At 51.8% G+C, this 20,365-nt stretch overlaps 1 protein-coding gene across 5 annotated transcripts in view; it reads left to right on the top strand.

The window, feature by feature from the left end:
- The window catches only part of BCL9L (BCL9 like), a 60,968-nt gene that overhangs the window by 31,549 nt on the left and 9,054 nt on the right, over positions 1-20,365 (top strand). For all 5 annotated transcript variants that reach the window (XM_071769240.1, XM_071769245.1, XM_071769242.1 and 2 more), the window contains exons 2-5: positions 16,628-16,991; positions 18,403-18,525; positions 19,471-19,681; positions 19,940-20,024. In XM_071769240.1, coding sequence (XP_071625341.1) covers positions 16,691-16,991; positions 18,403-18,525; positions 19,471-19,681; positions 19,940-20,024 — 720 coding nt within the window. In that variant the 5' untranslated portion in view covers positions 16,628-16,690. The remainder of the gene's footprint in view (positions 1-16,627; positions 16,992-18,402; positions 18,526-19,470; positions 19,682-19,939; positions 20,025-20,365) is intronic.

The raw sequence follows: 20,365 nt of genomic DNA, 5'->3' as shown, positions 1-20,365 counted from the left end.
GGCCACAGCATGCAGCACTAGCGCAGGGTCCAAGAACAGCTACAGCATCCGGCAGCCTACTGCACGGCTCTCTCCTAGGCAGTGGTTGGACACTGTGGTCACCCCAGGGTGACTGTGATACCTGGCGGGTGGATGGCACCTGCCTGGGGACTCAGACCTCTGTCTCTAGCCCTCATGGTGGCTGGAGGGAACCAGTTCTGTGGGCAGCACTGGAGCTGTAGGCTTTTGCTGTGCTTCTTTCCAGACCCAGCAGTTTTCTGGCAGCGGAGCTGTGAGTCTTGTGGTATGCATGGCACCAGCAGTGTCAGACCTGCACCGTACCTTGCTCTGTGCTGAGCCCCTGGGCACAGTGGAAGCCATTTTCCTAAACACGTCTTGGGCTGGTCTAGGATCTGCTCGACATGCAACAAAAAAGGACATTCATCTGAATCCCCTTTTCTCCCCTCTCTGAGAGCTTGGTTTTGTTTTTAAATCTATATGGCAGACGACCAAACTGGCTGAGTCAGTCAGCTGGCTGGCCACCAGAAGTAAAAATGTGGTTTTTGTCCCCTCCCTCATTCCCTCATTCCCCTCTTCTCCCCCCCCCCCCCCCCCCCATTTTTTTTTCTTCTTCACTTAGCGACAGTTTCATGTATTGACAACAAAGCTCTTTCTGCCTCCTTCTCTCTTGGGATGGGACAAGTGGAAGCTGTTTTTTATTTACAGAATTGGTCTAGAGGGAGAAGGTGCAAGATAGCAGCCTGGTTTTTCCTCCTTGCTTCTGCCTCCAATGGTGGTACCTGGGAGGAGGGGTAGTTGCCTGCTGCACCCAGCAGTGTTCCTGGGCCTCTCCTTTGGACTGTTCCTTCCCAGGAAGCAGCATCCTGCCTTGGGAGCTCAGCTTTCCCCTGAGCTTCCAGGGAAGCCACCAGTCAGTGTCCCACCTTATGCTCTCCTGCTGCACATATCCCTGCACCCAGACATAGCTGTGCTTGAGCAGAAGCAGAACGTGTGCAAGGAATGGATTTCTGCCCTGTGCTCTGGCCATCAACATCTTTGCTCCCTGTGCATCCAATTTGCCTTGCAACCCGTTGCCAGGGTGGAGAGGAGATGGTGCAGGGAGAGAGGTAGGTGTCATCCAAGTCCTGCCAGGTTGACTCATGGCTTGTAGCAAGCCTGTGTCCCAGCCTGAGCTGCATGACAGGTCAGAGATCTCCTGTGTCCCAGCTCCTGGGGGGTCACTGGGCACCGGAGCATGTGGCACCTCACAGGAGTAAAACTTACGAAGCAAACAAAGAAGGCTCCAGGCAAGAGGAGTTTTCAGATGCAAATTTGTCGGTTGATTTCAGAGACAGATTTTCTTAATTTGTATGTTGATTTTTGCTATTTCAAACACATGAATCGCAGCAAATGTTTCAGCCTGACTCTGGCTTCTGTGTACTTCAGCAAGAGGGCTGTATGAGAGCAAGCAGCCGGTTGGCTGCCGTGAGCCATGCGGGTATCTGAGGATACCCACACTGGTCTGAACTAGTTTGCTCTTTCCTCCATCATGTATCACTGCTTCGTTGCAAGACATATTTCCAAGGCAGGAAAGACAGGGAAGGCAAGAAATTGATTTATTATTTTTTATTTTAGCAGGAAAGGATGTGATGGGCTAAGAAATGTAAAAGGCAAAATAAATCCTCCAGAATATTTTGCTCCGTTGAAATGAAGGGAACTTAAAGATGCACGAGGAGGCTTGAGAACGAAGTGGGGAAAGGTGCCTGCAAGCTCCTGGTAAGGCTAAGCCTCTTTGCCATGTGTCACATGGGGAATACAGACGTGAGGGGAACGATTGCTATCTTAGTCCCTACAAGAAGTCTCTCTGCACACACAGTTGTGCCTCCAGCTCTTCTCTGATGGTTAGTGTCCCTGCCTAAATGCTGCATGTTGTCTGTGGTTCATGCAGGATCTGTGATAGCAGGACAGAAGTGAGGACAAGTCAGAAGTGCTGCTGGGATCAGGCATTTGATGGCAGAGATTTCTGGGGTTGATCATGAGTACAGGGCAGTGGGTGCTGCATGGTTTGCTGGGCTCTAAGGGAAAGACCTTTGACGTCAGGAGGTAGCTGCCGTGGGTGCATTATACGTCATGCATTTGTGTCTCGTCTTCAATGTGTCCTCAATGCTCTTCCCTTCCCTGTCTCTTAAGAGCTTGTGCCTGCAGGGCTGAGGAGGTGTGAGAGGAGGAGATCTTTGTAGCAATATCTGAGTGTCTCTCTGGTGGAATAACTGCATCTGGTGTAGCCATGCTTTTTTGTTAAACTTATTTATGGTGTTTCACAGAGCAAATGTCTGGGGCAGAAAAGCAGGAATGGTTTGGAAGGGATTATAGTAACTTGGAGTGACCTACAGATTGAAGTGGAGACAGTTGTTTTCCACCAAATGTGGAACCCATTGAGGGCTTGATCTGGTCCAGGAAATATTTGTGTGCAGTGCTTTTGGAAACTGTCTGTGTTAGTGGGTACCTATGTATGTGATCCTGGTACTTGCCTGTTTACTTTTGTTTTTTCTGAAGAGAAGGAAACATGACTTGTCAGTTCCATGTTGTCTTAGTTCAGTGTCATTTTCTGGTTCTCAGGCCCTTTCCTGGTTGGATTGCAAACCTGTGGGGATCTTGAAAACCTGTTGCTCTTTCTTTAAAAGGGGAAAAATAATCCTGAACTGTATCTGCTGTCTAAATCCTTCATACCTCATGATCTGAAACCTCTGACAAACTGCCTGTCCTTCAGCCCCCCATTTACACCCTAGCTATGCTGTACTTCTCAAAATGCTCCCATACAGCTGGTTGTGGTTTTACTCCACCCAACGATGTGGTGTTTAATGTTGGGGGAGTGGAGGAGGGAATCATCCCTGAGGGACTGTTTAACTTCCACACCTGCTTACATTCTGCTCCCCAGGCGGGTGACTGGAGTTTGGCACAGTCTGTTTTTCTAACTTCATCACCAGGAAAGATGCTTGTAACAAGGTCTTACCCATGGGCAAACTTTTAAACAAACATAAACTCCTGCATCAAATCAATACCTGGATCAATGTTTTTTTTCCTCTCTGAGAAATAGTGTAGCTGCATTGACTCAGTCTCCTGCCACTGTTTCCTGGCACATCTCCCCACTGAAGCCTGAAATAAAGTGCTGGAATTTCAGGCTCTTCCCATTAACATTGTCACCACAGTTTAAGGTCTGTGTTTTAGGTTTCTTGGAGAATCTTGCTTATAGTTCTTGGAGCTAGATGGCCATCTCAATTATATCAGAAGGGTGAAATGGGCTGGGCATCTTGGCAAACCCTGAGCAAAACTGTGGTCATATGTACTTTCTGATCTTCCTACCTGTCAGGTTCCCTTTTGAATGAACTCCAGGAAGAAATTTGTGCCTGGATTTGGGAGTTGACAGCTCTTTTCCTATTTTGTCTCATGAGCATGAAGGTGGTCGTTGTCTCCTGGATTTGCCCACGTGGACTAAGGCTAATGGGTTTGGCATTTGGAAGGAGCTGTGTGAGACTCGGAGACCACTCTGCTCTAAGAGAAAGCTGAGGGTCTGCAGCAGGAGCCTTGCCCTGGCTGCCTCTGTGGAGCCCTTGAGAAAATCCTGCAAGCCCCAGCTGGATGTGGTGGTATGTCTCTGGCCTCACACAGATCAGGCTTTACTTGCTTTTGCAGCAAGGTTCTGGTGCCTGGAGGTAGGATTGTTGAACTTGCTGCACCAACAGCCTAACAAGAGAACCTGCATCCTGCCTCCCCTGATGTGCCATGGGGTAGTGGGGGCACAGTGCCAGGGACCTCACAGGACAACCTGCTTCATGCTGCAGCCACAAAAAGCTGGTCTGCTTTGTGAGAGGGGCCCTGCCATGTCCTGCTGGGGAAGAGGGCACAGCAGGGCTGCCCTCGCATTCACAGGCAGAGGCTTCATGTTCTTCCACACTCTCTCACACCCACACACTGGTGCTGACACTCACACGCGTTCAGATGCAGGCTCGTACCAGCACCAACATGCTTGCACCGATCCACATGGATCTGCGGTTCAACGGGCACACCCACACCAGCATGGATGCAAATCGACCTGTGCTGGTGCAGGCCTGCTTGCCATCACTGCAGCAGACGTGTTTGTATTTGCACAGCTCCAGGCTTGTGCCGGCACAGGCGTGCGCAGACGCAGGCGACAGAGCTAAGCCACAGCGCTGGTCTATTTTTGGGAGCACTCCTAAGAATTGTGAGCGTGTTTCAGATGTTACAGTCTTAGATCGGGGGAAAGCTAGAACAGATGGCTGGAGGGTTCAGAGCAGCAGCCCTGCTGAGAACAGATATTTATAGGCAGATTTAACCCTTGTGTGGTCTCTGGAGCTACGTTTAAAGGAACAGCGGCTGAGTGGAGCTGAGTGGTGACCTCTGAGGGCTTGTTGTCCTCAAGGGTTTCTGTGAACCAATTATCAGTGTAGTCTGGAAATCCTGTCTATGCTGAACCTACCTCTTCCTTGAGTGTAGGGATGCTTTCCCTGGACCATAGAGCCTTGTTTCTATAAGCCTCAGTGAAACTGGGCCAGTCATGCTTATTCCTTGCTGTCCGAGCTGGGCAGTGGGTACTGAGGCTGCCCTGTGCTTGCGTGACCAGCAAAATGAGGACAAAGATTGTTTTGTCTCTCTTGCCCTGATTTTTTTGTCTTCTGCCCCCCCTTCCCCCCACCTCTTTTTGCTATAGGTTACCTAGCTTCTTTCTTTTCTTTGTTGGAAGATTATTTTCTTTCAGATATGCTGTCTGGTAAAGATACACAGATTAAACCATGACCTGTCAGATCTGTCAGGTGTTTTGACCTGCCTGCAGCCTGAGCCTTCTTGCTTGAGTGTTTAGGGAAGGGCAAAATCCATCTGCAGTCTGATCTGGTTTGTTGACCAGAGCTGGCACCAAAGTGGGGAGGGAGCACAGCACGTTTATGTTGATGGATATATTTGTAGTCCTTTCTTTGAGGGCAGCCAGCCTCTGGTTCCGGACCTGAAGTACTGTTACTGTATTTAACTTGTGTAGCATGTTTTGGAGTGGGATTGTCAGAGCTGAGTAACAGCAGCCAGAGACAGTGATCTGGGGCAAGGAAGAGAGCGGTGCCCTCAAGTGGAAAATGTAAAGAAATGACACAAGCTGGGAGTAGCAGGGAAGAAGGCATCAGCTCTAATAGCAGAAATTACGGTGCAAACCTGAGGAGCTGTATGAAGCTGCTCAGGCTGCTTGTCAGCCCAGCTCTGAGAAGACTGGGCAGCAGTGGTGCTCCTGAGCTAGTGTGGGATGCCATTATACAGGGTAAAAAAGAAACGGAGATGGAGGCTGCTGGCAGAGTTGGTGCTGCCAGGTTGGAGAATTGTGCTGGCCTGTATTTGTGCTTCTGGGCATTTAATCTAGTTGTGAGATTGGGGAAGAAGCTGCAGGACCAAGCAGAAAAGAATGCGTGTCCCACATGGAGAGGCAATTGGTCCTGTAGGTCTGGAGCTGCAGTGGTTGTGCACAGCAGCACACACCATATGCGCCTGAGCAAGTGCCTTCTCTCTGACAGGACCCGAACCAACCTAGATGTTTGGGGATGTACTCTGCAGCATGGCCCAGCATGAGGCAGCAAGTGCTGAGTTGTATGGGGCCATTTCTCTTTGCACTGCTATGCTCCTCTGGACCAGGCAAAGCTGCTTCTGATGTTGGAGGCAGCACTCAGTGGCTCTAAATCAGGCTGTTCACCCAGAGTCATGTTCCTGGCCACAGGTTTCACGCAGAGGTGCAGTGCACACTTCAGTGAGCTGAGTTTGTTGTTGTGTGCCCTGATCCCATGCCCAAGGGGACATGAGGCTCTGTTGGAAAGCCTGGGTGACGGGGTGCTGCTGTTGCCTCCACATAGGACTTCCCATCAGTGCTGCTGTGTTGGAAATGGGGTCTATGTTTTGAGATGCAAATTCAGAGCAGCCCAAGCTTCCTTTGCACTGACATGCTAGGGATGGGAGACACAACTGTAGGAGAGTGGGAGTATGTTGGAGCTGCTTGCTTATTCATTCCAGTTTGACTGGAGGCTTGGAAACAAGTCCCCTACACAGTTGTGTCTTTGCTACACACATGTGTCAAGTCGAGGAGTCCTCAGGTTTTTCAGAAGCTCTTGGTCCTATGTCAGTACTTCCACCCACCTTTGAAATGTACCTTTGGGGGTGAGAAAAACTTGCCCTGTCACATCCTGAGCGTGCAGCTGATCCTGCAGTAGACCCAGGTGCAATACTGGCAGTGCCCAGCATCCTGTTCACAATCTGCTCTGCTGTACACTAGTGTGAGCTGGAACTGGTAGGAACAAGGTTGCTCAGCAGGGCCACTGGGCAGGCTGGCGTGGTGTTCCTGTGGCTGGGCTTGCCTCTGTTTCTCCCAGGGCCCATGGGAGGGGCCCACAGCCGCTGCTCTCCTCTACCTGCCTGGAGAGGAAGAGAGTGCCTGGCAGTAGCGACCCACCCAGTGGGTAACTGCCAGTCACAGGGACCTGCCCACACTTGCCTGGCCTCCCACAATGGCCCCATTGTTTCAAGAGGGCAAGGAGAAGGCTGCCAGCAGCTCCCTGGGCATCTTGTTAACCCTCTGCCCACCAGTAGTAGGGCCTGCCTGGGGCAGGAGGTCCAGAAGGTCCCATGGGAAGGTGGAGGAGCTTCTGCCGCCCTTCACTGCTGTAAGAGTAGCTGCTCTAGCTGCCTCCAAAGCTGCTGGTGGCTGCTGTTTTGAGGACAGCTAGCGTATGCCTGTGGTGAAGATGTACACGGAGAGGCAGGGCCTCGCTGAGCCTTGACAAAGCATAGGGAGTCTCTGTGCCTTCTTCCACGCTGCTTGCTGACGTGACCTTGCCTGAGGTGCAGCCCTATTGCAGCCGCCAGCAGCTGTCCAGCTCTGACCCCTGCACACGTGCTGGAGCAGGACAAGTCTTTAGGAACAGGACATTTGGGGTGTTGAGGTGCCAATTCCAGTGGCTGAGGTATCGGTGTGGAAGCTGTTTAAAGTGATTCCAACCTGATCAAAGTGCTTTCTTCCTTCCTGTCCTGTAATGTGATCGTAGTTGTGGCCTGCTGTGGCTTCTGGTTCCTGTCGTTGTTCAGGACCAGCCTCAGAGGCATGAGGCAGAGGGCAGAGGCATGCTGCGGCAGTGTGCTCACTCTGCTGGGGTGCAGGCTTTGGAGCAAAGGTCCATGTCTGTCTGATTCAGAGGACAACAAGTACCCTGTCACACCAGCTAGAGGAGATAGACACCTGTGTCCCTCTCTGCTGCCCAGCTCTATATTGCTTGTTATTTGGTAGCAGAGATGTTTCCTGGCAGCTTTCTGCCATGATTGCTTCCCTGTCAGTGGCATCCAGAGATTGTGGGGCTGTCTCAGTGCCCCTGTCAGCTGCAGATTTCCTCTCCAGAATCCAAGAGATGAGGGAAAGGAAGAGGCATTTGGCTGGCATGCCAAGACTGCATGCAGGAAACATTCTGGCTGTCAGTCTCCAGTGATGCCAATCCTGGCATGTCGTGCTAGTTCAGAGATTTGTGAATTGGCTCAGTAGTCCCAATGGATGAGAACTTTGAAACCCAATAGATGATGTGTGAGCATCACCAATTAGTTCTACTGCAAACTCTGCAGCTAATTCACTTGTATCATAGCCTGAACAGCTATCCTGCTTTCGAAAGGTCTGTTATCTCCATGTCTCTTACCAGGTACCCTTTAAGCTCTTCCCCACTCCTTTGTACCCCCATCTTTATTGATGCAATATTTTTTTTTTTTTTTTTTTTTTTTTTTTTTTAATATCTTCTGTTTTTTAAATAATGGTGTATCTGGAGTTGATCATGGAGGAGGACCAAGACCTGAGCATGGGAGCTCTTGATAACCCCAGTTACTGTACCAAGTACAAATGAAGCTTCTGTGGAGCTTGATCTGCCAAGTATGGGCACCTGAGCTCTGGCCACTGACCACTGCAGACCCCAGAGTCTCCTGTGAACCTTGGGCACCAAGACTGGAGGGGTGTCAGAAGTCCTGGTTCAGGGTGAGATCACTGTGTCCAGAGGAGTTTGGTGAGCTGTGGGATTGTTTGTATAAGGGCAAAGTAGCCCCTGGGACTTAGGGCTAGGTCTGTGAGGAAGGCCGTGCTTTTTTGTACCCCCTGAGTGGGAGAAGCTGGGGAATTTCAGTCTGAGGTGCAGAGAGGCTTCTGGGAGATGAAGTATGGTGAGGAGGTGGGGTGGTTGCCCTTTTCGGGTTGTTCAGTGCCTCTCCAGGTTGGTGCGAACCCATAGTCTAATGGTAAAGCCGGGTGAGAAGTGTGGGCTCACCTCTCCTTGAGGCCGCTCCCTCCCTCTCCATCCCAGTGCCAAGTCCCATGGCCATCCGCTGGCAGCTGCCACCACTCAGCAGCAAGATTCCCACTGCCTGGCTGATCCCATCCACAATGGAGAAGATGAAGAGTTTCCCAGGGTGGAATTTCCTCCAAGGCAGATGAGTGGCTGCTTCCCCTCTGACCTTAAGCCCCGATGTGCCTTTGCATGATGGCATGCAAATACAGGCAACGGCTGGAGGGAGCTGCTGGGAGAAGGAAGTGGCCTCAGCTGGTGTTTAAATATAGAGCCTAGGCTGTGCAGTGTGCTGGGCCTGGTATTTATAATGGTGGAGGAGCTTTTGGCCACTCTCTCTTTTCTGTGGCCATGCTGGCAGAGACCACTTGGGGGGGGGGCAAGGGGTCTGGGGCGGCTGGCCTTGCCATCCTTCTTCCCAGCATTTCCCTGTTCCCTGGGTGATCTGGGATACACACTTGTGCTTGTGTGCTTAAGCACACTGCTGTGAGGGGGGGTTCCTGGCCCTCAGGTGCTCCTGTCTGTTTTTTGTGCAGGTGTCCCTTGTATATTTGATCTAATGCAGGACCTCTAACTCTTCACCAAGTCATGTCTCTTTTGAGAGCAGGCCAAGAACCCTAGGACACCAAATGATCTGAAAAATGTGTATAGTCAGGTCAAAGTAGGGCTGCTGGACCAAGCCTTCCTGTGTGTCGCTTAAAATGTCTTATTTCCTCTGCTGTGAGCCTCCTCAAAGGCAAACCTGCTTGTTGCGTTGCTGGTTGTACCATGCAGCGCAGCCTGGGTACATGGTGTTGGGAGGTGGTGGGTCCCTGCCACAAGTGTTTGTTGCCAGGATTCTGCAAAGATTGTGGCCTGAGCTCACATTGGGTTCAAAAGAAGACCTGTTGTTTGGGGGATATTTTCTGCAAGGAAGTGTAGGATGTCAAGCCTTATCTTGTGGTGTGTCTCCATGCTGCCTTTGTCTGAGGAAGTGGATTAAGCGTTTGCAGATGGATTTGGTGGGTGGCTCTACCCTCGTGCACATCCAATGAGGTGTGAGAGCTGGGGTGTGCAAGAAACCGTAGGCCAGAGGTGCAGTGAGTTGGCCAGTGCATAGCCCTGCAGGCACTCGGGGTGAGGGTGACACCTAGTGGCTTCGTCCCACAGGCTCCACCTGGGGCCCAGAGATGGGGTGCTGGGTGCAACACCTTGGAAAACCTCTGGTGCTTCTGGACACCCAGCATGAAGCTGGACCAGCCTTGGGAAGTGGACACCCATTCAGGCACCCACATGTGTCTGGCTTGGAGACAGTGGGCAGAGAAGGGACTAAGTGTGATGGCTTTGTGGGTGATGGAGAGTCTGTCACAGAGCCCTGCAGAGAGACTTTCTGCTAAAAAGAAGAAGAGAAACAATGGTGTTCATAGAATCATAGAATTGGCTGGGTTGGAAGGGACCTCAGAGATCATCAAGTCCAACCCTTGACCCACCGCTGCGGTTGCTAGACTGTGGCACTAAGTGCCACATCCAGTCTCTTTTTAAATATCTCCAGGGACGGAGAGTCGACCACATCACTGGGCAGCCCATTCCAATGCTTGATCACCCTCTCTGTGTTAACTCTTGGGAGTTCCTCTGGAGCTTTGGCATTGCTGGGTTCCAATCCTGCACACTGCTGGGCTTCTTTAGTTATTGGCAAGGGTTTCTAAAGCAGTTTCTGACACAACAGAAAGACTGTGCTCATAGACTGAGCTGCCTTGGGCATTTACTCAACACGGGTGACTCTGGGCAAGACTTGGCTCCCTTGTGATTTCTGTGGGAAGGTCATGTTTCCAACATCTAGGCTATGAGCCCTGCTGCTCAGGAGAGCTCGTGTAGCAGAGAGCAGTGTGAGACACAGCTTACCTGGTTGGCATTTTAGCATTGCTCTCCCAGTGCCAGTAACCCCAGTGTGCAGACACAGTGGGAATTGCCTGAGTAGATTTTTCAATACCATATAGTAACTGCATAGGGAGGCCTGCACTGTGGCCTTGTATCGCAGCCTGCAATGTTGTCTGCCAGAAGGGGTTTCACAGGGAAACTGTCCCCTTCATATACAGGAGAACAGGGGTCCTCGCACCCCAGCACAGTTTTGCTGTTGGGGACTGGCATGGTCTCTTGCCCTGAGCTGTGTGTAGTGGGACAGCTGGCAGTAGCATTTGAGGGGATGGGGTGCAAGGTACCTGCTACGGTTTTGTGTATCCCAGTGTGGCTCCTCGCCTGCCTACAGACTAAGATCCTCAAGGCATACCAGAGGCTGCATGGGGGTGTCCAGCTGTCATAGCAGCCTGTGACTGGCCAGATTTCATATACTGCAGGAAGGTGTCCTGCCTTTCAGGAAACTGAAGCTCCCTGAGCTGCAGCAGTACCTTTGGAAGATGTTCTGGCTTTTCTCCTTGACCTGCTAGATGATTACACCACTGCAGCGTGCTGGTGGCTGTGTCCCAGCATGTTGGGCACCTGCAGCTTTCTGTGGGTCTCTCCCACAGAGCTGTCCCCATCAGGTCCATGAGCCAGTGTATGAAACAATTCCTTGTTATTGTCCCATAAGAGCTGCATGTCACTATCAAGTAATGTCTGGCACTTGCAGGGTTTCTGTAGGGAATGTGCCAGGTGGACTTGGAAGCTGGAAGGATCTGTGAATTTGGTGATAGACCTGGAGGCTCCCTGTGCACAGGACAGGAGTGGGCTGTGGGGCAGAAACTAAAGGCATTCCTGATTGACCTTGCTCTCTATGAGTTTGTTTCCACCTGTGTTATGTGGAGATGTCTGTCCCAAGGTGGAAGGGAATGTGAACCTAAGGTTTTATCCTGCTACAGGCCTTAGAGACTCATGACCAAGCAGGCCTGCTGAAATCCGTTGCTCCCCAGGCAGCTCCAAATGACAGGATCAGCAGGTGTGAGAATGGGTGTGGTTCCACAGAGCAGAATTAGGTTCTCTCTGTAAGTCTTTTAGAACCCTCCACACATCCAGTGTGGGTACCACCTTTTCTGCCTGTTAAAAGTGTTAAGGGTGTGAGAAGAACCCAAGAAATTAATAAAGAAAACGGGCTTCTCTGGGCTATCAGTCTGATGGTGTGAGAGCAAGGTAATTTAATGATGCATTGAAAACAGACAACTTGTGTCAGCGGAGCGTCGCCCTGTGGAACTCCCTACCTCCTGACATCTCTTGGGCAAATCAAGGCTTTCAGAAGGCCATTAGCAGCAGCAGCCTGGGTTAAGGCTGTTCTTGCTGGGGGCAGACATGTTCAGACAAGCGCTCCCATGCAGGGGTTAGGGAGATGCTCCCAGAAGTGTTGGTTGCTAAATGCTGTGCTGGCACAGAGCTATGCTTGTTGGGCTCTGGTGGGTTCCATGGTTCATCTGGCTGCTAGAGCCCATCACTAACTCTTGGCTGGAGCTGGCTGGGTGACAGCAATGCTGTTTTGCTACTGGTTTTGAGGGTTTTGTTGCTCACTGGAACAGACTCAAAACCCCATTTAATGGTCTTGTGAAAAGGATTGTTTTGGAACAACAATTTTTGCACAGAAAAGGTCAAGTTTCGGATTCTGGTCTTTTTCTCAAATCAGAAATAATCCAAGAGTCTCAGACTTAAGAAATCTTGCTTCTGGAAAGTTTGTCATAGTCTCTGTCTCCGTGAAACATTATGACTTCAATGAAATAGTGTGGTATTTCTGTGGAGGTGTTCCAACCCTTCCGCTGTTAATCCTGGGAGGACTGGTAATCTCAGTAGTGTTAGGCTGCATGCCTGTGATCTCATCCAGATTTGGGTGAGAAGGAGTTCAGGAGCGGGTGGCAGGTCCTTTGGGGACTATACTTCTGCTGTTCTCCTCCTAATGCTTTTCTTCAAGAAGCTTTTGTGTTTGCTTAGCAACTCTCTTTTCCAAAGCCAAAATGTTCTGCTGGAGTTTGTGGTACCATCCATTGGAAGTTTAGGATGAGGCTTGTCCCGGAATTGAGTGGGTTGGTGGCTTTCTGTGTAGGCCATGTTCTTAGAGGGCTTTTTCAATAGGAACCTGGTCTTGTTACTTGCTGAACTGGCTGGCAGAGAGGGGCTGGGTGACTTTTTGCTGATTGCATCACTATGTCGCCACCCATCTTGTATGTTGGGTGTTTGCAAGCTGTGGGGCATGTCAGCACAACTCGTGAGGCAGGGGTTCTGGTCTTCACTGTGTGTGTGAGGGTCAGTAATTTCCTGGGTTTTGCAAGAGCTGCTGTCCCCAGCATCTCATAGGATTGAGATGCCTCTTCTCTTGCCTCTTTTCCCAACAGGGATAGCATGGCAGCAGTGTCAGCCACCACCAAGGTGTGGAAGCTGTGGAGCAGGTTGGTGACCAGGAGCCTTTCTGCCCCATCCGGAGGCAGACGCAGGCTCTGCATTCTTGTGGCAGCATTGGGAATCCGTGTTACCATCCTTCAGAGTGAGCGGGAGCATGATTCACCAGAATGTCCTCCAGGAATGCAGTGGGGTTTCAGGTTTCTTGAACTATCAGCTAGCAATTCCGGGATTGGGAGTATGTCAACCCAGACTCTCCTAGCCTGGAGCTTCCTTCTCCCTCCCCCTCTGCTGCTGCTCAGACTGTACTGGAGGAGACTTACTGAAAGCAGTTCTTGTTGTTTTGTTTTGAGGTTTCTTGTCCACTAAGGTCCCAGTCTTCGATTTAAAGCTGTGGCTTTTCAGACGTACCAGGCACAAATACTGTGTATTTTGCTATAACACTTTCTTCTTCAGCTATATTTATTGTGCCTTGTAAGCCTCCCTCCACATATGAGGTAGTATGGATTGTCCCCTTGTTCAGTGGTGGGAATTGAGGCACCCAGAAGCAGTCCATCTTGCTCACGGCCACTCATGAAATCTGTGGCAGCCCGAAGCAGAAGCCAGGAGTCTCGGCTCCTTGCTTTAACCACTGGGAATTAAGTTTACTATTGTCTTTAAATCTACTGGGCTGGAGTGGGTGTGTTGCTGAATTGCAGAGGGAGCCAGATTTCTATGCAATCTCCTTTTTGTCATATTCTTTTCAAGATGTTTCATATTGTTTGTCTCCCTGTGTCACACGGTCTACTTTCTAATTAATTCTCTACTGCAGCCCAGATGTGCAGCGTGCCTGCTGGAGCCTAGCTTGAATCTAGGCACATGTGCAAGGAGCTTAGAGCAATCAAGATGCCTATTGGCATACTGTAACCAGACAGATGGGAGGCCGGGGTGGATCCCTGCTATGCATCTGCAACAGGATCCAACTGTTGCTACTCCCAAAAGCAAAGCAGTCTGTAGGCAGCTGCCTCTGGCATGTCTCCCATTAGGAATTGTGAGGGGAGTGAAGTCAGTCTTGGTGAAGACGGGAAGAGGAGGACTTCCGAAGGTTGGGCCACAACCCTTCATCAGCCCATAGTAGCTTCCTGTCCTGTGACTGGCTGAGGCAAAGCGATGAATGTGCTCCCTGGAGCACCAGCATGGTCCCAGAATGAAAGAAGAGGATAGATTCCCCAAAAACGTATCGTTCTGGAGGGACCTCACAGCCAGGAAGGCTCATCCTTGCTGCAGGCAGTGTCTGAAGGTTCTGTTGTGGTAACTGCTAGGTTTCTTCAGGATCCATGTGTGTGTTCCCTGCATATGACCTGAGGACTAGGAGTATTGGGGCTGCATCTTGAGTGTTAGTTTCTGGACCCCGTGGGCACAATCTTAGTGGCGCCTCAGCACCTCAGTTTTCATCCTCGCTCCCAAGGGTATCCACATTCCCATGCTGTGCTGTACTGGCGTTTTGCTGCTGAGCATTTACCTTCTTGGTGAAGCACTTTTGGATCTATTTGGAGCACGGTACCGTGTTGGTGCAGGTGCACCATGGGTAGGCTTGCATTTCCCAGCCTGTCATCAATGCAGGTGGTGGTGGTAGCACCCTGGTGCCAGTCAGTTGGTGACCCTCAGGACTGTGCTGCAATGCCTTGGGAAGGTTGTGGCACAGCAGGCGGCGGCTGTGGGCCGTCAGCAGCGGGAGCTGCTGCAGGGCTTGCTTCTGGAATGCTGTCTGGCAGCAGCTTCTTCCAGCAGGCTGAAGCCTCTCTGTGGCTGGCCAGGCAGCGGCTGTGCTTCACGCTGCAGCTTGTGCCATATGGACCTTCTCCTCCTCCCTGCTTGCCCTCTCCCTGTCTCCTTTCCCACTCTGCTCCCCTCCCCCTTCAAGCGGTTTGACAGAGCAATTGGGCAGGCACTGGGACGGCAGCTCTGACATAAATCTCTCCTGGTGTGGAATGAGGGGTATAAATATCCAGAGAATGATGTGATCTTTCCAGCTGCTATTAATAGGTCCCTGGAGAACAAGAGTGAGCGAGTGAGACTGGCTGACACTTAAAGGGCTAGCAGCTCCCTTATGTGCTGTGAAAATTAATCAGCACTGTGGCTCACCATTTTGCTCCAGGCTAGAGCAGAGCCCTCAACGAGGTTCGTGGAGAGGCAGAAGAGGAGGAGGAAGCAACTAACGACTCGCTAGTTAGGAAGTGGTGAAAGGCCAAGCTGTGCACGAATGATCCCACTAACTAATCCGGAGTGCTGGGGCGGGCACTGTGATATAGCTGTGCGGCAGCTCTTGGGCAGGCAGGTGGGCACCACAGAGTGCCAGCCATCTGCTGGCTCAGCCTGGGAGGGAGGCAGGTGTTGAAAAGTCCCTTGTGCAGGCAGGAAATTGACTGGCAGTGGGTGGTGAGCTGCAACCTGTGCCTTGTGGACATTGCCGTCTTTGGGGGATCGTGGATCTGACAAGCATGCTTTTCTCTTTGCTTGTGTGTTGTTCTGGGGACTGTGTTTTGCCCTAGCAGAGCAATGGTATGCTGATGGTATGTCTTTGGGCCTGTGTTTGGCAAACCAAGAGCAGCATGTGTTGTGCTGCTGAGCTCTCGCAGTGCTATTTAGAGATGCAGGGTTTGGTCTGGAGCCTGTGCTTCCTGTCCCTGGGTGGCAGAAGAAATCTGTGCACAGCATCTGGCCTGCATGATCCAGATGGGAGGAGAAGACTGTGGGCCCAGTAACCCTCATGTGCTGGGAAATTTCTCTGCCTCTGCACAGGAAAGGTTCTTGAGTACATTGTGGGGGTGTCATGAAAAGCACATAGCGTATGCAAGCAAACAATAATACCTCAGCTTCCATAAACATGTGGTTTGCTCTCCTTTCCCCTTCTCCCCAAGAAGTAGAGAAGACTGTGACTCTGCAGCTTTGGGGTCACTGGCTGAGGTAATGAGGATGCTGTAGCAGGGCTTGATGCAAGAAGAGTTAGATGCTCTAGATGAGAAAGCCAGTTGTTCTCATGGGATTGTACATCTTTCTGACTGGGACTGTCTCTGAGGGTTTAGCCATGAATGGGGTTTAGGCCAGGAATAGTCAGTGTGCAAGAGCTATGTCTGGAGGTCAGAGATGACCTTTGTCTGCTCCAGTAGCCTCTGAGGCGAGGCTAGCTGATGTTCCACACTGCATGTGCCATGTTGAAGACTTCTCCTAGGAGGCACTCATAAGCCAGGCAGCATGTTAGCTGCAATTAGCAGGGGTGTCTGATGAACTGAGGGTTGGTAGAAGCTTTCCAAAATGCGCAATGGGCTCAGGTACTGTGGAGCTGTGTCCTGGTCATCCCTAATGCCCATGCAGAGCTCCCAGGGGAAGAATGCAAGCCTAAGGCAGAAAGATCCTGGGAGGAGGGCTGCTGCAGCATTGCTCAGATGCATGCCTGCCCCCCAGCCCAGAAGCCTGCTCTGCCCTAAATACCTCTTCCCTGAAGGGCTCTGCCTTAGGCTTTTGGGTGACTGGGAGAGTTGGGCTGGGTCTGGATGAGGGGAGCCTCACCCTGCAATCCCAGCAGGCCTGTGGGACGTTGCATCATCCTCCTGGGCTGGAAGCTGCTGCTGAAGTGGATGCTCCCTCACCCAGGGCCTTGGAGCAGGAGCTGGAACTGCTTAGCTGATGAGTGCCTGCGCTTCATGGCTCTGCCCTTCCCTTGTATTCTGCCATCATAAGGGCCAGGCTGGCATGGAGCACACTGTTCCAGTCATGACCTCAGAAATGAGGGCTCCTGTGCCCATGCCTGTGCCTTGGAGCGCTGGCAAGCCTGCCATTCCTGGGTGGGAGTTTGCTGCAGAGTAGGATCCTTTGCGTGAAGGGGCTGGGGCCAATTCCCGGCACAAGCATCTCTGGGTCATGTCTTTCTGCAGGCTCTGCCTGACCCTGGGGCTGAGCAGCAACCCAGTGCCCATGTCAGGGGCACCCTGCTCACTCACTGCCTTCTTTTCTTGCAGGTTTCTGAGCCCAGGGGCTGGGAGCTCTCTCCACTGGCGCTGTGGGAAGCTTTAGCCAATCCAATGCACCCTGACAACAAACTGCCCAGCCATGGCAAGGCAGGCAGCAGCAGTGCCCCAGCCCAGCACCACAACGTGAGCCAAGCACCTACCTGCAATCTGGGCTCGAAGGGTGTGGGGACAGGAAGCCATGGCAGCAAGGCCACTCAGATCTCCCCTGGAAACTCTGGACTGAAAAACAGCCAGAACACTGTCCCAAACTTCAGCTCCTTGAAGGGCAAGGTGAAACGGGAACGAAGCATCTCGGTGGACTCTGGAGAACAGCGAGAAGCCAGCACCCCTTCACAGGACGCAGAATCAAAAGGTAATGCTCTCCTAAACCTTGCCTCAGCATGTCCTCCTTGCAGTTGCTCCAAGCGTTCTGGCAGGACCTGGGATGGGAGCAGCTGTGAGCATCTGGGATTTCTTTGCTGGGACTTCTGTCTGGGCTTGTCCTGGCTGCCTCTGCATCTTTGCATCACTGCTTGTTGCATCTGTGGTTTTGGGACCAGAGTGGCTGAGCATTGCATTCATGTTTCATTCCCTAAACTGTTTGTTACACTGGGAATTTGGACCTCTAGCTTTCATGGACTACTAAGGCCAGCTAAGCAAGAAGCATGGTTTTCTGAAACTGCACCAGATGCTCCTGCTGTGCAATGTGCCAACTGTCAACTTGAGACCAAGTTGAGTTGTTTTCTGTCGTCTTGCTTTTGGCAAAGAACTGCCTTTGTGGTGTTCTTGCAGCTGCCCGACAACTCGGTCATGGTTAGCAAGTGAGGGTCGCTATCTGAACAGTTCTGTGGTTTTGTCAGCAATGGATGACTCTTGCATTACAGCACATGGCTGCTGGAAAAGGGCTGAGTCAGTGCTTCCAAATCCTTTGCCCTGCCTCTCCTCACCAGCCGTGCCTGTTGCCTCTTGCATTCCGCTGAGCGCTTTGCTCAATGGCTGCACAGGGTGCTTGATCATCTTGCAGGGGATTGTTGGAAGAGAGTTCCTAGTAGTGCACTTAGTGCCAACCATAATTCGTACCCAGTCCCCAAATGCACAGCCACTGATCTGGCTTGTGCCCCTCAGCATTTGGGTTCTAGATGATGTAAAAAAAAAAAATGGAGGCCAGAACAGTATTGTATTACAGTTAAAGCACCACAGGACTGGAATTTATCCCCCCTGTGTTTTATTTCTTTCCCTGAGTCCCTAGGAGCTTCTAGATGGGCCACTTCCTCTTGGAGCTGCGTCAGCCCCATCTGAGAAATGGAGGGAGCATCTGAGGGCATTCATAGAGGGCATTAAAGACTCTTGCCTGATTGATGTCTGCAAATGGCATGGTCTGTCTCTTGTTCCTACATAGGATGTGAATGTGCCCTCCCATTCCATTTTCAGGTTTTAATTGCTAAATCACAGACCCCTTAAATTTAGGGTTAATGCTCGAAGGTCTCTGGTTTGGAGCAGCAGTTGGACATATCCCATGTTTTCACACTCCCTTCAGACAGTAAGAAACACATATTCTGAACTGGTATCCCTCACAGGTGAGTCTTCGCCAGATCTGGCTGCAAAGGCAATGAGTCCAGATCGAGCAGATGCTTCAGGGTTTTTACCAGGGCTGGGCAGGTGTTGGTGTAAAGCTTCTTGCTCAGTGCATCCTGGCTGCATTGGCAGTGCCAGCGTGCAGCACGCAACCATATCCCAGCCTCTGCCAGGTCTCCAGCTCTTCTGATGGCTCTGTCCCTTTCCAGGCGAGGTGGCTCCACGTAGCAAGCGACGTTGCGTGCTGGAAAGGAAGCAGCCATACAGCGGGGACGAATGGTGCTCTGGGCCGGACAGCGAGGAAGACGACAAGCCCATCAGCAGTGCACACAGTGAGTATTTACCTCCTTACAGGCTTAGAAGCATGAATCAAGCCAGGTCCTTACAGCAGCCCAGCAGGGCAGATGGCACTGTCACCTCTACCCTTGCCTGGGTGTTCTGACTCGGGTGGGTGCATGCCATGGTGGGCCATTGCCATTGGTGGCTTTTGTGCTGGGATATGGTTGTGGTTGTGCAGTGAGGTGTGGGACCAATTTTATGAAGATGGTACTAAGGTGTTGGGGTTGAATGTCCCTGCTGTACATCACTTTGTTGGACCCAAGAGCCACAGCTGATGGGTAACATGGAAGTGTGTAAAACCAGGCAGAGGGTGGCCTTTGTGCTGTCTTCTCCAGGATGTTCTCTTGTGCTTCTCTGTACAGTCCACAGCCCTCTTGGGAAGGGATAGTGTTGACTGCTCCACGATCTGCCAGATTAGAGCTAGTCAAGATGGAGCTGTCCAAGGGCAAGAGCTAGCAGCAAGGCATCGCCTGTGTACTCCTGCCAGGTTTGCAGCAAGACATCCTCTCTTTAAAGAGAGCTGCTGGCACTGTGGGTCTGCAGGGGTGGGTCTGTAGTAGGAAGCCACAGGGCGGAGAACAGGGCATGCAGGGTGTGTGTGTGTGTGTGTGTGTGTGTGTGTGTGTGTGTGTGTGTGAGAGTGTGTGAGGAGCTAGGCAAGAGGAGGGCACTGCGTGCTTCTGGGAAGTGCGATGCTTGTTAATATTAACTAGGAATGTTACCTACTGACACCAGACGGTTAATAGCCACTACTACAACGGGCTTCCCTGCTCTTGGGGTGTCCATTGGAGGAGCAGAGCCCCGCGCTGGGCGCTGGGGGGCAGCGGCCACTGAGGCGAGGAGGCGGCCAGGCGGGTGCTGCCACCTGCCGGTGTCCCCGCTGCCGCCCCGGTTCCTGCCCTGCCTGAGCAGCTCCTTCCTCTCCTGTGCCCCCGCAGATTGTAATGTAGCAGATCCTGCGATGTCCACAGCCTCGCAGCTTGGCCCAGGGTCCAACCCGCTGCCTAGCCTGAATGAGACCACCTCTTCCAGCGTGCCTCATGGTGCTACCCCCAGCTTGCGGTCAGATGCTGCGGCAGGTGCAGGCAATGGGACAGGAAAGCAGCCCTCACAGTTCGTTTATGTCTTCACAACTCACCTTGCTAACATGTAAGCAGTAAACCCTATCCATTCCCTTCTTCATGGGAAGAGGGAATTTCCAGGGCAAGTAGTCTTCAGGTGGGGAACTGCAGTGGGGCCTGTGCAAGGCAGGTAGGAAGACTCTCAGAATATTTCCCCTTCTGGGTGACCTCTGCAGATTTCCCTCTCCCGGCAGGACTGAAGATCAGAGGTGGCACCGGGGGTGGGTGGGGTGGGGCGGGGCGGGGCACAATGCGTGTTCTTAAGCTGTTTTTCCTCTCTCCCCAGAGCTGCAGAAGCTGTCCTGCAGGGCCGAGCTGACTCCATTCTGGCCTACCATCAGCAGAATGTCCCACGGGCAAAGCTAGACCAGGTATACCAACTATGACCAAATGCTTCGGTCACCATGTGCTGCTGACTGCTGACCCTTCCCTTTGGCTGTTCTCCCCCAGCTCCTGGCTCAGCTGTTGTCAGAGTACCCTCTCAGTGGGGTGGGAAGCTGGTTTGCTGTGGAACCTCTTTGGACTGCTGTCAGTTGGGAAAAGCTTGAGATGGGGCATGGTATGTGGCCCCACTGCCACTTGGGCAGAATTCCCAACTGTGTGTTTCCAGGGCATGTACTTCTTCCCCACAAGGTGAACTGCTCCAGGACATGTTCTTGGGACAGAGAGGTCTCCTGCAGGGTGCAGGGAAGAACAGCTACCCAGGGTTTTT

Source organism: Heliangelus exortis, chromosome 26, assembly GCF_036169615.1.
Source record: "Heliangelus exortis chromosome 26, bHelExo1.hap1, whole genome shotgun sequence".
In the NCBI taxonomy this organism is placed as follows: Eukaryota; Metazoa; Chordata; class Aves; order Apodiformes; family Trochilidae; genus Heliangelus; species Heliangelus exortis.
The sequence above is the reverse complement of the archived record's forward strand: the minus strand, read 5'-3'. Positions and strand labels throughout refer to the sequence as shown.